We start from the raw sequence: 15,612 nt of genomic DNA on the forward strand, positions 1-15,612 counted from the left end.
GAGGGAGAGGGAGAGGGAGAGAGAGAAACAGAGAGAAACAGAGAGAGGGAGAGGGAGAGGGAGAGAGAGAGAGAGAAACAGAGAGAGGGAGAGGGAGAGAGAGAGAGAGAAACAGAGAGAAACAGAGAGAGGGAGAGAGAGAGAGAAACAGAGAGAGGGAGAGGGAGAGGGAGAGGGAGAGAGAGAGAAACAGAGAGAAACAGAGAGAGGGAGAGGGAGAGAGAGAGAGAAACAGAGAGAAGTGAGGGACGTGTGTATGTGGGTGTCAAGAGGATTTCCATTGAAATGGAATACTTCAGTCTTTTAGTTCATTTCATGTTGGTAAGCTTTGCCTCTGCTGGGATAGATGGAATACATTGGACATATACAGGTATGGATTCATTGATTACCTATTTCCTTTTCGTTATCCATTGTGTTTTTGTTTTTGTTTTGGGGGGGAGGAACACAAAGTCTTGAACTCATTCTCAGATATTTCAATTTATTTTTCGTGTCTTTATTTGTAGAGATTATTAACTCTAGGATATTTTAAGTCTGAAAAAAAGTATGAATATAAATAGTTGTAGTTTTAGACATGATAAAACTGATGAAAGTGTTTGCAATGTGTGTGATATATGTCCAATGTACCACGGCTAAGGTCTGTGTCCAGGCACTCCGCGTTGTGTCTTGCCTCAGGACAGCCCTTAGCCGTGGTACATTGACCATATATCACAGATCCCCGAGGTGCCGTATTGCTGTTATAAACTGGTTACCAACGTAATTAGAGCAGTAAAAATACATGTTTTGTCATACCTGCGGTATACGGTCTCATATACCACGGCTGTCAACCAATCAGCATTCAGGGCTGGAACCACCCAGTTTATAATTGCTGTTTGAATCATATAGATCTACCGCTCACGATGACAAACAGGTGGCATGACGATTTGATCCCCAGTGTAGACTGTAGACGTATGTGATTACAGCTAGGAACAATATCATTTGTGTTCGTTATCATAGTGTGTAATGTCTGAGCCTTTTCAGACAGCCATTTGTGTTCGTGACAGACGTACAGTTTACCGTAATACCTCTCTTACAAACCATCACTCAGACATTTGGCTTTAGAGGTTTTGTGGTTACATCAAGGTGCTGTGAAGGTAGAGGGAGAAACAGAGGAACTTTATACAGTAGTGTTCCGTTGGTTCCTTCTCTCCTCTGCGTGAACAAACTGGCCTCTGTGGGAATGTCTACTCGGGACTATAGTTGGGAGGCTTGGGTAGCCAGTTTTTAGACATTGGGCCTATTTCACATTGTTGTATTGTTCATCGTCGTCGTTACCATCCATCCGTTCTGTTTCTCCTCCTTCAGAAGGGGCCCTGGACCAGGTGCACTGGGCAGAGGAGTATCCCGGGTCAAGTTCACATTGTTGTATTGTTCATCGTCGTCGTTATCATCCATCCATCCGTTCTGTTTCTCCTTCTTCAGAAGGGGCCCTGGACCAGGTGCACTGGGCAGAGGAGTATCCCGGGTCAAGTTCACATTGTTGTATTGTTCATCGTCGTCGTTATCATCCATCCATCCGTTCTGTTTCTCCTTCTTCAGAAGGGGCCCTGGACCAGGTGCACTGGGCAGAGGAGTATCCCGGGTCAAGTTCACATTGTTGTATTGTTCATCGTCGTCGTTATCATCCATCCATCCGTTCTGTTTCTCCTTCTTCAGAAGGGGCCCTGGACCAGGTGCACTGGGCAGAGGAGTATCCCGGGTCAAGTTCACATTGTTGTATTGTTCATCGTCGTCGTTATCATCCATCCATCCGTTCTGTTTCTCCTTCTTCAGAAGGGGCCCTGGACCAGGTGCACTGGGCGGAGGAGTATCCCGGGTCAAGTTCACATTGTTGTATTGTTCATCGTCGTCGTTATCATCCATCCATCCGTTCTGTTTCTCCTTCTTCAGAAGGGGCCCTGGACCAGGTGCACTGGGCGGAGGAGTATCCCGGGTCAAGTTCACATTGTTGCATTGTTCATCGTCGTCGTTACCATCCATCCGTTCTGTTTCTCCTCCTTCAGAAGGGGCCCTGGACCAGGTGCACTGGGCGGAGGAGTATCCTGCGTGTGGCGGCCGCAGACAGTCCCCGATCGACATCCAGAGGAGGAGTGTGCGTCACAACCCCCGCATGCTGCAGCTCGAGCTCACTGGATATGATGCTCAGAAGGGTAACTTCCTCATGAAAAACAACGGACACTCAGGTAAAAAAGGTGTTTGGGATGGTGTACCCCCCCCCCCCCAAAAAAAAACCCACCCGGAAATGATGTACAATTAAACAAACTTCATATTCCCTGTGAACTTTTTAAGTTTTAGACTTTACTGTTTTGTTATAGTGGATGAACAATGAACATTCAATACCATTGAAACATATTTTTTCAATAATAACATCTTAAACATCTTAAACATCTAAATTAGTTAGTATTGGTCCCTTTAGCCTAATCTCAATGGGGACTAAGTTAACTTGGATAAAAGCATCTGTAAAAATGGCATATATTAATTAATTAATTAATTAAATGGCATATATTTATAAATTAATTATTTAAATAAATGGCATATCTTTATTAATTAATTAATTAATTAATTAATTAAATGGCATATATTTATAAATTAATTATTTTATTAATTGGCATATCTTTATTAATTAATTATTTAAATAAATGGCATATCTTTATTAATTAATTAATTAATTAATTAAATGGTATATATTTATAAATTAATTATTTTATTAAATGGCATATATTTATAAATTAATTATTTAAATAAATGGCATATCTTTATTAATTAATTAATTCATTCATTAAATGGCATATATTTATAAATTAATTATTTTATTAAATGGCATATCTTTATTAATTAATTAATTAATTAATTAAATGTCATATATTTATTTATTAATTAATTAAATGGCATATATTTATAAATTAATTATTTCATTAAATGGCATATCTTTATTAATTAATTAATTAATTAATTACTTAAATGGCATATATTTATAAATTATTTAATTAAATGGCATATATTTATTTATTAATGAATTAAATGGCATATATTTATTTATTAATTAATTAAATGGCATATATTTATTAATTAATTAATTAAATGGCATATACTTTAATATTATTGTAAATATTAAAATGTCTTGTTGTGTTGTGGACAGTTGAAATCGTCCTCCCTCCCAGCATGGTGATTACCAAGGGTCTCCCCGGGGGCTACACGGCCGTCCAGATGCACCTCCACTGGGGTGGCTGGGACCTGGAGGAGAGCGGGGCAGAGCACACCCTGGATGGCATCAGATACATGGCAGAGGTACGCTAGTGTTACAGATACATTAACCCCCCCCCCCCAAGAAAAAATAATAATCTGTTTCTGATCAATTTAAAACAGCAGAGCAAATAGAGGTGGGCTTGACTTGACCATAGTGGAACTAAGGTCTTAACAGCAGCCTTTGTACCATCATGGCACTCGTTGCCACTCCTCGTCATGGCAACATCAAAAGGAGTTGACCTGATAGCACAAACAGTTCTGAGACCAGGCTACCTCTAACTCAACAGTGCATCGCCATTATAGCCATACAACGGTCACAAGTCTAGCAGGGCAAATGTATTCAAATATTATTTTATTTGATATTGATGTTCAAGGTCATTCGCAGCTGGGAGCTGAATTGCTGTGTAAATATTGTAGGCTGAACCAGCTGCACTATCACGAAACAACACATCCCACTTTCAGTTTCTGAAGAATGTCAATACTACATTTTATTATCCATAAAACAGTCCAGCAGCGCAAATGTTCAATATATTTATATACGTATACAGTACCAGTCAAAAGTTTAGACAAACCGACTCATTCAAGGGCTTTTCTTTATTTTTACTATTTTCTACATTGTACAATAACAGTGAAGACGTCAACACTATGAAATAACACATATGGAATCATGTAGTAACCCCAAAACAATTCAACAAAGAAAAATATATTTTAGATTCTTCAAAGTAGCCACCATTTTCCTTGATGACAGCTTTGCACACTCTTGGCATTCTCTCAACCAGCTTCATGAGGTAGTCAACTGGAATGCATTTCAATTAACAGGTGTGCCTTCTTAAAAGTTCATTTGTGGAATTTATGTACTCCTTAATGTGTTTGAGCCAATCAGTTGTGTTGTGACAAGGTAGGGGTGATATACAAAAGATAGCTCTATTTGGTAAAGACCAAGTCCATATTATGGCAAGAACAGCTCAAATAAGCAAAGAGAAACGACAGTCCATCATTATTTTCAGACAGTCAATTTGGAAAATTTTAAGAACTTTGAAAGTTTCTTCAAGTGCAGTCGCAAAATCCATCAAGCACAATGATGAAACTTGCTCTCATGAGGACCGCCACAGGAAAGAAAGACCCAGAGTTACCTCTGCGGCAGAGGATAAGTTCATTATAGTGAACTACACCTCAGATAGCAGCCCAAATAAATGCTTCACAGAGTTCAAGTAACAGACACATCTCAACATCAACTGTTCAGAGGAGACTGCGTGAATCAGGCCTTTGTGGTCGAATTTCTGCAAAGATACCACTACTAAAGAACACCAGTAACACCAGATAATTGCTTGGGCCAAGAAACTCGAGCAATGGACATTAGACCGGTGGAAATCTGTGCTGGAGTACTGCATCACATGACCTGGCCTCCACAATCACCCGACCTCAACCTAATTGAGATGGTTTGGGATGAGTTGGACCGCCGAGTGAAGGAAAAGCAGCCAACAAGTGCTCAGCATACGTGGGAACTCCTTCAAGACTGTTGGGAAAGCATTCCAGATGAAGGTGGTTGAGAGAATGTCAAGAGTTTGCAAAGCTGTCATCAAGGCAAAGGGTGGCTACATTGAAGAATCTAAAATCTAAAATATATTTAGATTTGTTTAACACTTTTTTGGTTGCTACATGATTCCATATGTTTAATTTAATCGTTTTGATGTCTTCAATGTTATTCTACAATGTAGAAAATAGTCAAATAAAGAACTTGAATGAGTAGGTGTGTCCAAACTTTTGACTGGTACTGGAAATATATATATTGATAGATAGATATATGCTAGTAATATGTACTATAATATATATTCTGCTGGACTATTTGTATGGATGACTGTTGTATGGATTATTTACATAATCCTCTTGGTTCCTGGAGGAACATAGGGCCTGTATTAAAGTTATCCTCTTGGTTCCAAGAGGAACATAGGGCTTGTATTAAAGTTATCCTCTTGGTTCCAGGAGGAACATAGGGCCTGTACTAAAGTTATCCTCTTGGTTCCCGGAGGAACATAGGGCCTGTATTAAAGTTATCCTCTTGGTTCCTGGAGGAACATAGGGCCTGTACTAAAGTTATCCTCTTGGTTCCCGGAGGAACATAGGGCCTGTACTAAAGTTATCCTCTTGGTTCCTGGAGGAACATAGGGCCTGTACTAAAGTTATCCTCTTGGTTCCTGGAGGAACATAGGGCCTGTACTAAAGTTATCCTCTTGGTTCCAGGAGGAACATAGGGCCTGTACTAAAGTTATCCTCTTGGTTCCTGGAGGAACATAGGGCCTGTATTAAAGTTATCCTCTTGGTTCCTGGAGGAACATAGGGCCTGTACTAAAGTTATCCTCTTGGTTCCCGGAGGAACATAGGGCCTGTACTAAAGTTATCCTCTTGGTTCCTGGAGGAACATAGGGCCTGTACTAAAGTTATCCTCTTGGTTCCTGGAGGAACATAGGGCCTGTACTAAAGTTATCCTCTTGGTTCCAGGAGGAACATAGGGCCTGTACTAAAGTTATCCTCTTGGTTCCTGGAGGAACATAGGGCCTGTACTAAAGTTATCCTCTTGGTTCCCGGAGGAACATAGGGCCTGTACTAAAGTTATCCTCTTGGTTCCTGGAGGAACATAGGGCCTGTACTAAAGTTATCCTCTTGGTTCCAGGAGGAACATAGGGCCTGTACTAAAGTTATCCTCTTGGTTCCAGGAGGAACATAGGGCCTGTACTAAAGTTATCCTCTTGGTTCCAGGAGGAACATAGGGCCTGTACTAAAGTTATCCTCTTGGTTCCTGGAGGAACATAGGGCCTGTACTAAAGTTATCCTCTTGGTTCCTGGAGGAACATAGGGCCTGTACTAAAGTTAACTAATGTTGCCAGGCTTGCGCTGCTTTCTCACCCTCTAACAATAACAAGTGGATCTTCTTGAGTTGTTGATTGGATAAAGTACAGATTAGTTTGAGTCGCTGTACATATGGATGTTTACAAATTAAATTACTTCCAACCCGGTGTTTGACAACTGGATCAACTTTCAACTTACACAATTTGTCCTCTGTGTTTGCAGCTCCACGTTGTCCATTATAACTCTGATAAGTACAAGAGCTTTCAAGAGGCCAGCGACAAGCCGGACGGACTGGCAGTTCTAGCCTTCTTCTACGAGGTGAGATCTGAAGACGGTTGTTTATTTTCCTGTTCTTATTTTACGTTCTTCTTAATATAATAAATAATATATCCCATTTAGCAGACGCTTTTGTCCAAAGCGACTTACAAGTCGGCTGGGGCCACTACTTTTACATATGGGTGGTCCCAGTGGGAATCGAACCCACGACGCTTGGCGTTGCAAGCGCCATGCTCTACCGACTGAGCCACACAGGACCCTTGTGAATTCCAGTATATGAACTCGGAACAGATGACACATAGAACAGCTTTGTGGGTAACTGGCCCGGTGCCTCCTGGCCCGGTGCCTCCTGTCATAACATTTGATAGTATAACAGTATCGGACATCCTGCCTGCGCAGTTAATGGGCCCATTGATTGGGCAATTGCGTGCTGTTTGGCCCACTGAGTTGGCTTCTAGAGATAGGAACAAGTGGCAGCCAGCCAGCCAGTCACCCAGTCATTAATTCAGCCAGCCAACCAGTCAGCCAGTCAAACCATCAACCAACCAGTCAGCCAGTCAGTAAGCCATTAATTCAGCCAGTCAGGCAGCCAGCCGGCTAGCCAGTCAGTTCCAACACTTTGCTGCGGGTTAGAGGTCATCGCTTAGGCAACGCTGCCACAGGGCACAGGCATCCTCCCCAGCTACCTAATGGACTGCAGCTGTGTAGCGGGTGGGTGCTGGTGTTCTATTGCCCTAGTACTGATAGTCCTGCTTACTGAGACAATGTTCTAGTCACACATACAGCTGGAGTTTTCTCCCACCCCTAGCTCTCCTTTATGCCTTTTTATTTTATTTTTAAAGGTGAGTATATTTCATATTTTTTGTTTTTCATTTAGACGTTAAAGAGAGGTGATGAGAGATACATGGAATGTGAAGAGACAAACATGGGAGTGTACTGACAAGTAGGAAATATGTGCTGCAAGCAACAGCAGTAATCCGGTAGACCAGCCCGACCCCAGCCACTGCTGATGTGCCTATTGCTCCACAGCCAACTGTCATTGTCACAGTCTCACACACAGGGATGAAACACAGCTGGACATGTCCATCACCTCTAGCTTCTCACTCGCTGTCGTCATGTTGCCAGTCTGTCTCTCCTGCAGTCATGTTGCCAGTCTGTCTCTCCTGTAATCATGTTGCCAGTCTGTTTATCTCTCCTGTAGTCATGTTGCCAGTCTGTCTCTCCTGTAGTCATGTTGCCAGTCTGTCTCTCCTGTAGTCATGTTGCCAGTCTGTCCCACCTGTAGTCATGTTGCCAGTCTGTTTATCTCTCCTGTAGTCATGTTGCCAGATTGTTTATCTCTCCTGTAGTCATGTTGCCAGTCTGTATATCTCTCCTGTCGTCATGTTGCCAGTCTGTTTATCTCTCCTGTAGTCATGTTGCCAGTCTGTTTATCTCTCCTGTAGTCATGTTGCCAGTCTGTTTATCTCTCCTGTAGTCATGTTGCCAGTCTGTATATCTCTCCTGTCGTCATGTTGCCAGTCTGTTTATCTCTCCTGTCGTCATGTTGCCAGTCTGTTTATCTCTCCTGTAGTCATGTTGCCAGTCTGTTTATCTCTCCTGTCGTCATGTTGCCAATCTGTTTATCTCTTCTGTAGTCATGTTGCCAGTCTGTTTATCTCTCCTGTGGTCATGTTGCCAGTCTGTTTATCTCTTCTGTAGTCATGTTGCCAGTCTGTTTATCTCTCCTGTAGTCATGTTGCCAGTCTGTTTATCTCTCCTGTAGTCATGTTGCCAGTCTGTTTATCTCTCCTGTAGTCATGTTGCCAGTCTGTTTATCTCTCCTGTCGTCATGTTGCCAGTCTGTTTATCTCTCCTGTCGTCATGTTAGCAGTCTGTTTATCTCTCCTGTAGTCATGTTGCCAGTCTGTTAATCTCTCCTGTCGTCATGTTGCCAGTCTGTCTCTCCTGTAGTCATGTTGCCAGTCTGTTTATCTCTCCTGTAGTCATGTTGCCAGTCTGTTTATCTCTCCTGTAGTCATGTTGCCAGTCTGTTTATCTCTCCTGTAGTCATGTTGCCAGTCTGTTTATCTCTCCTGTAGTCATGTTGCCAGTCTGTTTATCTCTCCTGTAGTCATGTTGCCAGTCTGTTAATCTCTTCTGTAGTCATTTTGCAAGTCTATCTCTCCTGTAGTCATGTTGCCAGTCTGTAAATCTCTCCTGTAGTCATGTTGCCAGTCTGTTTATCTCTCCTGTCGTCATGTTGCCAGTCTGTTTATCTCTCCTGTAGTCATGTTGCCAGTCTGTTTATCTCTCCTGTAGTCATGTTGCCAGTCTGTTTATCTCTCCTGTAGTCATGTTGCCAGTCTGTTTATCTCTCCTGTAGTCATGTTGCCAGTCTGTTTATCTCTCCTGTAGTCATGTTGCCAGTCTGTTTATCTCTCCTGTAGTCATGTTGCCAGTCTGTTTATCTCTCCTGTAGTCATGTTGCCAGTCTGTTTATCTCTCCTGTAGTCATGTTGTCAGTCTGTTTATCTCTCCTGTAGTCATGTTGCCAGTCTGTTTATCTCTCCTATAGTCATGTTGCCAGTCTGTTTATCTCTCCTGTAGTCATGTTGCCAGTCTGTTTATCTCTCCTGTAGTCATGTTGCCAGTCTGTTTATCTCTCCTATAGTCATGTTGCCAGTCTGTTTATCTCTCCTGTAGTCATGTTGACAGTCTGTTTATCTCTCCTGTAGTCATGTTGCCAGTCTGTTTGTCTCTCCTGTAGTCATGTTGCCAGTCTGTTTATCTCTCCTGTAGTCATGTTGCCAGTCTGTTTATCTCTCCTGTCGTCATGTTGCCAGTCTGTTTATCTCTCCTGTAGTCATGTTGCCAATCTGTTTATCTCTCCTGTAGTCATGTTGCCAGTCTGTTTATCTCTCCCGTAGTCATGTTGCCAATCTGTTTATCTCTCCCGTAGTCATGTTGCCAGTCTGTTTATCTCTCCTGTAGTCATGTTGCCAGTCTGTTTATCTCTCCCGTAGTCATGTTGCCAATCTGTTTATCTCTCCCGTAGTCATGTTGCCAGTCTGTTTATCTCTCCCGTAGTCATGTTGCCAGTCTGTTTATCTCTCCTGTAGTCATGTTGCCAATCTGTTTATCTCTCCCGTAGTCATGTTGCCAATCTGTTTATCTCTCCCGTAGTCATGTTGCCAGTCTGTTTATCTCTCCTGTAGTCATGTTGCCAGCCTGTTTCTGTTTCAGCCAACGTGTGGTTGTTTTTCCAGTTCTGTTCTACCATAATGAATGCGTGGCCACGCACAACACCCTCATTAAGTTTGCAGACAGCATGACAGGGTTTTGCCTGATCACCGACAAGCATGAGGCAGCCTACAGGGAGGAAGTCAGAGACCTGGCAGTGTGGTGCCAGGATAACAATCTATCCCTCAATGTCAGCAAGAGAGAAGAGCTGATCGTGGACTACAGGAAATGGAGGGCTGAGTACACCCTCATCCACATCTACAGGGCTGTTGTGGAGCAGGTTGAGAGCTTCAAGTTCCTCGGTGTCCACATTACTGAGGAACTATCGTGGTCCACAGACCAACACAGGCATGAAGAGGGCATGACAAAGCCTCTTCCCCCTCAGCAGGCTGAAAAGATTTGGCATGGGCCCTCTGATCTTCTAAAAATTTCTACAGCTGCACCATCGAGAGCATCTTGACTGGCTGCATCACCGCTTGGTATGACAACTGCTTGGCATCTGACAGCAAGGCGCTACAGAGGGTAGTACGTACGGCCTGGTACGTCAGTGGTACAGAGCTCCCTACCATCCAGGACCTCTATACCAGGCGGTGTCAGAGGAAGGCCTTAAAAATTGTCGAAGACTCCGGCCACCCAAGTCATAGGCTGTTCTCTCTGCTACCGCACGGCAACCGGTAATGATGCACCAAGTCTGGAACCAACAGGACCCTAAAACAGCTTCGGCCCACAATCTATAAGACTGCTAAATAGTTGACTCACATACACTGCTACTGTTTATTGTATATCCTGTTACATAGTCACTTCATCCCTAGCTATATGTACATATCTACCTCAATGACCTCCTATCCCTGCACATGGACCCAGTACTGGTACCCCATGTATATAGCCAAGTTATCATTTCTCATTGTGTATTTATTGTATATAGCCAAGTTATCATTTCTCATTGTGTATTTATTGTAGATAGCCAAGTTATCATTTCTCATTGTGTATTTATCCTTGTGTAATTATTTTCTTATTTATTCTTCATGTTATTATTTAAAAAATCTTCTACTCTTTCTTATTTTTTTCCTCTCTCCTCATTGGTGGGAAGGGCCCGTCACTAAGCATTTCACTGTTAATCTACACCTGTTGTTTACGAAGCACGTGACAAAAAAACAACACTTTATTTGACATTTTATTTTATATAAAACCTTTAGCCAGTTAGTTTGATGGACATTTTTGAGGACACTTACTACCGGCGATTTCATCAACAACCTAACTCATTCTCTCGTTGTTGTCTAGTTGCAGTCAGGCCGGGTTTCTTCTTTAGCCAGTGTGGTTGTTTTTGCCTCATTTTGGCAAGGAGACCATGTCGCCAAGGAATGCAGAATCCATCACTTACCTGTTCGTAGGTTTGATTGTGTTTCTGTCCGTTACAGGACGGACATTTTGAGAACACCTACTACAGCGATTTCATCAGCAACCTGGGAAAAGTCAAGTACGCAGGTGGGTTTTCTTTGGATTATTACTGAATCTATCTACATTAATATCAGTATTACTGAATCTATCTGCATTAACAACAGTATTACTGAATATATCTACATTAATTTCAGTATTACTGAATCTATCTACATTAATATCAGTATTACTGAATCTATCTACATTAATTACAGTATTACTGAATCTATCTACATTAATATCAGTATTACTGAATCTATCTACATTAATTACAGTATTTATTACTGAATATATCTACATTAATTTCAGTATTACTGAATCTATCTACATTAATTACAGTATTTATTACTGAATCTATCTACATTAATATCAGTATTACTGAATCTATCTACATTAATAACAGTATTTATTACTGAATCTATCTACATTAATATCAGTATTACTGAATCTATCTACATTAATATCAGTATTACTGAATCTATCTACATTAATATCAGTATTACTGAATCTATCTACATTAATATCAGTATTACTGAATCTATCTACATTAATAACAGTATTACTGAATCTATCTACATTAATAACAGTATTTATTACTGAATCTATCTACATTAACAACAGTATTTATTACTGAATCTATCTACATTAATAACAGTATTACTGAATCTATCTACATTAATTACAGTATTTATTACTGAATCTATCTACATTAATAACAGTATTTATTACTGAATCTATTTACATTAATATCAGTATTACTGAATCTATCTACATTAATATCAGTATTACTGAATCTATCTACATTAATATCAGTATTACTGAATCTATCTACATTAATAACAGTATTTATTACTGAATCTATCTACATTAATTTCAGTATTACTGAATCTATCTACATTAATATCAGTATTACTGAATCTATCTACATTAATTACAGTATTTATTACTGAATCTATCTACATTAATTACAGTATTTATTACTGAATCTATCTACATTAATATCAGTATTACTGAATCTATCTACATTAATAACAGTATTTATTACTGAATCTATCTACATTAATATCAGTATTACTGAATCTATCTACATTAATAACAGTATTTATTACTGAATCTATTTACATTAATAACAGTATTACTGAATCTATCTACATTAATATCAGTATTACTGAATCTATCTACATTAACAACAGTATTACTGGTGCTCAGTTTCTGTTTTCACCTGTTGGGATGTTGTACAGGCCAGTCCATGAACATATCCAGCCTCAATCTATCTACATGAGAACCTGAACCATTTATTCAGGTATGAATCTATCTACACCCCTCCCTGTTAATATCCTGTGGACAGTTACTGACACACCTATCACCCATCTCACAACCAGGTACTATACCCATGGTCTCTCACAACCAGGTACTATACCCATCACCCTTCTACAACCAGTACTATGACCCATCATCCAGCTCTCACAACCAGGTACTATACCCATCACCCTCTCTCACAACCAGGTACTATACCCATCACCCTCTCTCACAACCAGGTACCAAGGCTCTCTTACCACCCCTCCCTGTTACGAGAACATCCTGTGGACAGTGTTCGACACACCCATCACCCTCTCTCACAACCAGGTACTATACCCATCACCCTCTCTCACAACCAGGTACTATACCCATCACCCTCTCTCACAACCAGGTACTATACCCATCACCCTCTCTCACAACCAGGTACTATACCCATCACCCTCTCTCACAACCTGGTACTATACCCATCACCCTCTCTCACAACCAGGTACTATACCCATCACCCTCTCTCACACAACCAGGTACTATACCCATCACCGTCTCTCACAACCAGGTACTATACCCATCACAACCCTCTCTCACAACCAGGTACTATACCCATCACCCTCTCTCACAACCAGGTACTACCCATACCTCACAACCAGGTACTATACCCATCCTCTCTCACAACCAGGTACTATACCCATCACCCTCTCTCACAACCAGGTACTATACCCATCACCCTCTCTCACAACCAGGTACTATACCCATCACCCTCTCTCACAACCAGGTACTATACCCATCACCCTCTCACACAACCAGGTACTATACCCATCACCCTCTCTCACAACCAGGTACTATACCCATCACCCTCTCTCACAACCAGGTACTATACCCATCACATCCTCTCTCACAACCAGGTACTATACCCATCACCCTCTCTCACAACCAGGTACTATACCCATCACCCTCTCTCACAACCAGGTACTATACCCATCACCCTCTCTCACAACCAGGTACTATACCCATCACCCTCTCTCACAACCAGGTACTATACCCATCACCCTCTCACACAACCAGGTACTATACCCATCACCCTCTCTCACAACCAGGTACTATACCCATCACCCTCTCTCACAACCAGGTACTATACCCATCACCCTCTCTCACAACCAGGTACTATACCCATCACCCTCTCTCACAACCTGGTACTATACCCATCACCGTCTCACACAACCAGGTACTATACCCATCACCCTATCTCACAACCTGGTACTATACCCATCACCCTCTCTCACAAGCAGGTACTATACCCATCACCGTCTCTCACAACCTGGTACTATACCCATCACCCTCTCTAACAACCAGGTACTATACCCATCACCCTCTCTCACAACCAGGTACTATACCCATCACCCTCTCTCACAACCAGGTACTATACCCATCACCCTCTCTCACAACCAGGTACTATACCCATCACCCTCTCTCACAACCAGGTACTATACCCATCACCCTCTCTCACAACCAGGTACTATACCCATCACCGTCTCTCACAACCAGGTACTATACCCATCACCCATCACCTCTCACAACCTGGTACTATACCCATCACCCTCTCTCACAACCAGGTACTATACCCATCACCTCTCTCACAACCAGGTACTATACCCATCACCCTCTCTCACAACCAGGTACTATACCCATCACCCTCTCTCACAACCAGGTACTATACCCATCACCCTCTCTCACAACCAGGTACTATACCCATCACCCTCTCTCACAACCAGGTACTATACCCATCACCCTCTCTCACAACCAGGTACTATACCCATCACCCTCTCACAACCAGGTACTATACCCATCACCCTCTCTCACAACCAGGTACTATACCCATCACCCTCTCTCTCACAACCAGGTACTATACCCATCACCCTCTCTCACAACCAGGTACTATACCCATCACGCTCTCTCACAACCAGGTACTATACCCATCACCCTCTCTCACAACCAGGTACTATACCCATCACCCTCTCTCACAATCAGGTACTATACCCATCACCCTCTCTCACAACCAGGTACTATACCCATCACCCTCTCTCACAACCAGGTACTATACCCATCACCCTCTCTCACAATCAGGTACTATACCCATCACCCTCTCTCACAACCAGGTACTATACCCATCACCCTCTCTCACAACCAGGTACTATACCCATCACCCTCTCTCACAACCAGGTACTACAACCAGGTACTATACCCATCACCCTCTCTCACAACCAGGTACTATACCCATCACCCTCTCTCACAACCAGGTACTATACCCATCACCCTCTCTCACAACCAGGTACTATACCCATCACCCTCTCTCACAACCAGGTACTATACCCATCACCCTCTCTCACAACCAGGTACTATACCCATCACCCTCTCTCACAATCAGGTACTATACCCATCACCCTCTCTCACAACCAGGTACTATACCCATCACGCTCTCTCACAACCAGGTACTATACCCATCACCCTCTCTCACAATCAGGTACTATACCCATCACCCTCTCTCACAACCAGGTACTATACCCATCACCCTCTCACACAACCTGGTACTATACCCATCACCGTCTCACACAACCTGGTACTATACCCATCACCGTCTCTCACAACCAGGTACTATACCCATCACCCTCTCTCACAACCAGGTACTATACCCATCACCCTCTCAAACAACCTGGTACTATACCCATCACCGTCTCTCACAACCAGGTACTATACCCATCACCCTCTCACACAACCTGGTACTATACCCATCACCCTCTCTCACAACCAGGTACTATACCCATCACCCTCTCTCACAACCAGGTACTATACCCATCACCCTCTCACACAACCTGGTACTACACCCATCACCGTCTCTCACAACCAGGTACTATACCCATCACCCTCTCTCACAACCAGGTACTATACCCATCACCCTCTCTCACAACCAGGTACTATACCCATCACCCTCTCTCACAACCAGGTACTATACCCATCACCCTCTCTCACAATCAGGTACTATACCCATCACCCTCTCTCACAACCAGGTACTATACCCATCACCCTCTCTCACAACCAGGTACTATACCCATCACCCTCTCTCACAACCAGGTACTACAACCAGGTACTATACCCATCACCCTCTCTCACAACCAGGTACTATACCCATCACCCTCTCTCACAACCAGGTACTATACCCATCACCCTCTCTCACAACCAGGTACTATACCCATCACG

General features: G+C 42.5%; 1 protein-coding gene and 1 non-coding gene across 2 annotated transcripts in view; one reads left to right on the plus strand and one right to left on the minus strand.

The window, feature by feature from the left end:
- Positions 1 to 15,612, plus strand: part of ca6 (carbonic anhydrase VI) — a 25,423-nt gene continuing 9,811 nt past the window's right edge. Inside the window, 8 exon segments of the mRNA XM_064922068.1 lie at positions 1 to 370; positions 2,040 to 2,219; positions 3,176 to 3,324; positions 6,352 to 6,447; positions 11,046 to 11,112; positions 12,306 to 12,336; positions 12,338 to 12,367; positions 12,603 to 12,690. Coding sequence (XP_064778140.1) covers positions 286 to 370; positions 2,040 to 2,219; positions 3,176 to 3,324; positions 6,352 to 6,447; positions 11,046 to 11,112; positions 12,306 to 12,336; positions 12,338 to 12,367; positions 12,603 to 12,690 — 726 coding nt within the window. The 5' untranslated portion in view covers positions 1 to 285.
- Positions 6,589 to 6,664, minus strand: trnaa-ugc (transfer RNA alanine (anticodon UGC)). Its single transcript has one exon. It is a non-coding gene; the product is annotated as a tRNA-Ala (tRNA).

This window comes from Oncorhynchus masou, chromosome 18 (genome assembly GCF_036934945.1).
Source record: "Oncorhynchus masou masou isolate Uvic2021 chromosome 18, UVic_Omas_1.1, whole genome shotgun sequence".
NCBI lineage: Eukaryota > Metazoa > Chordata > Actinopteri > Salmoniformes > Salmonidae > Oncorhynchus > Oncorhynchus masou.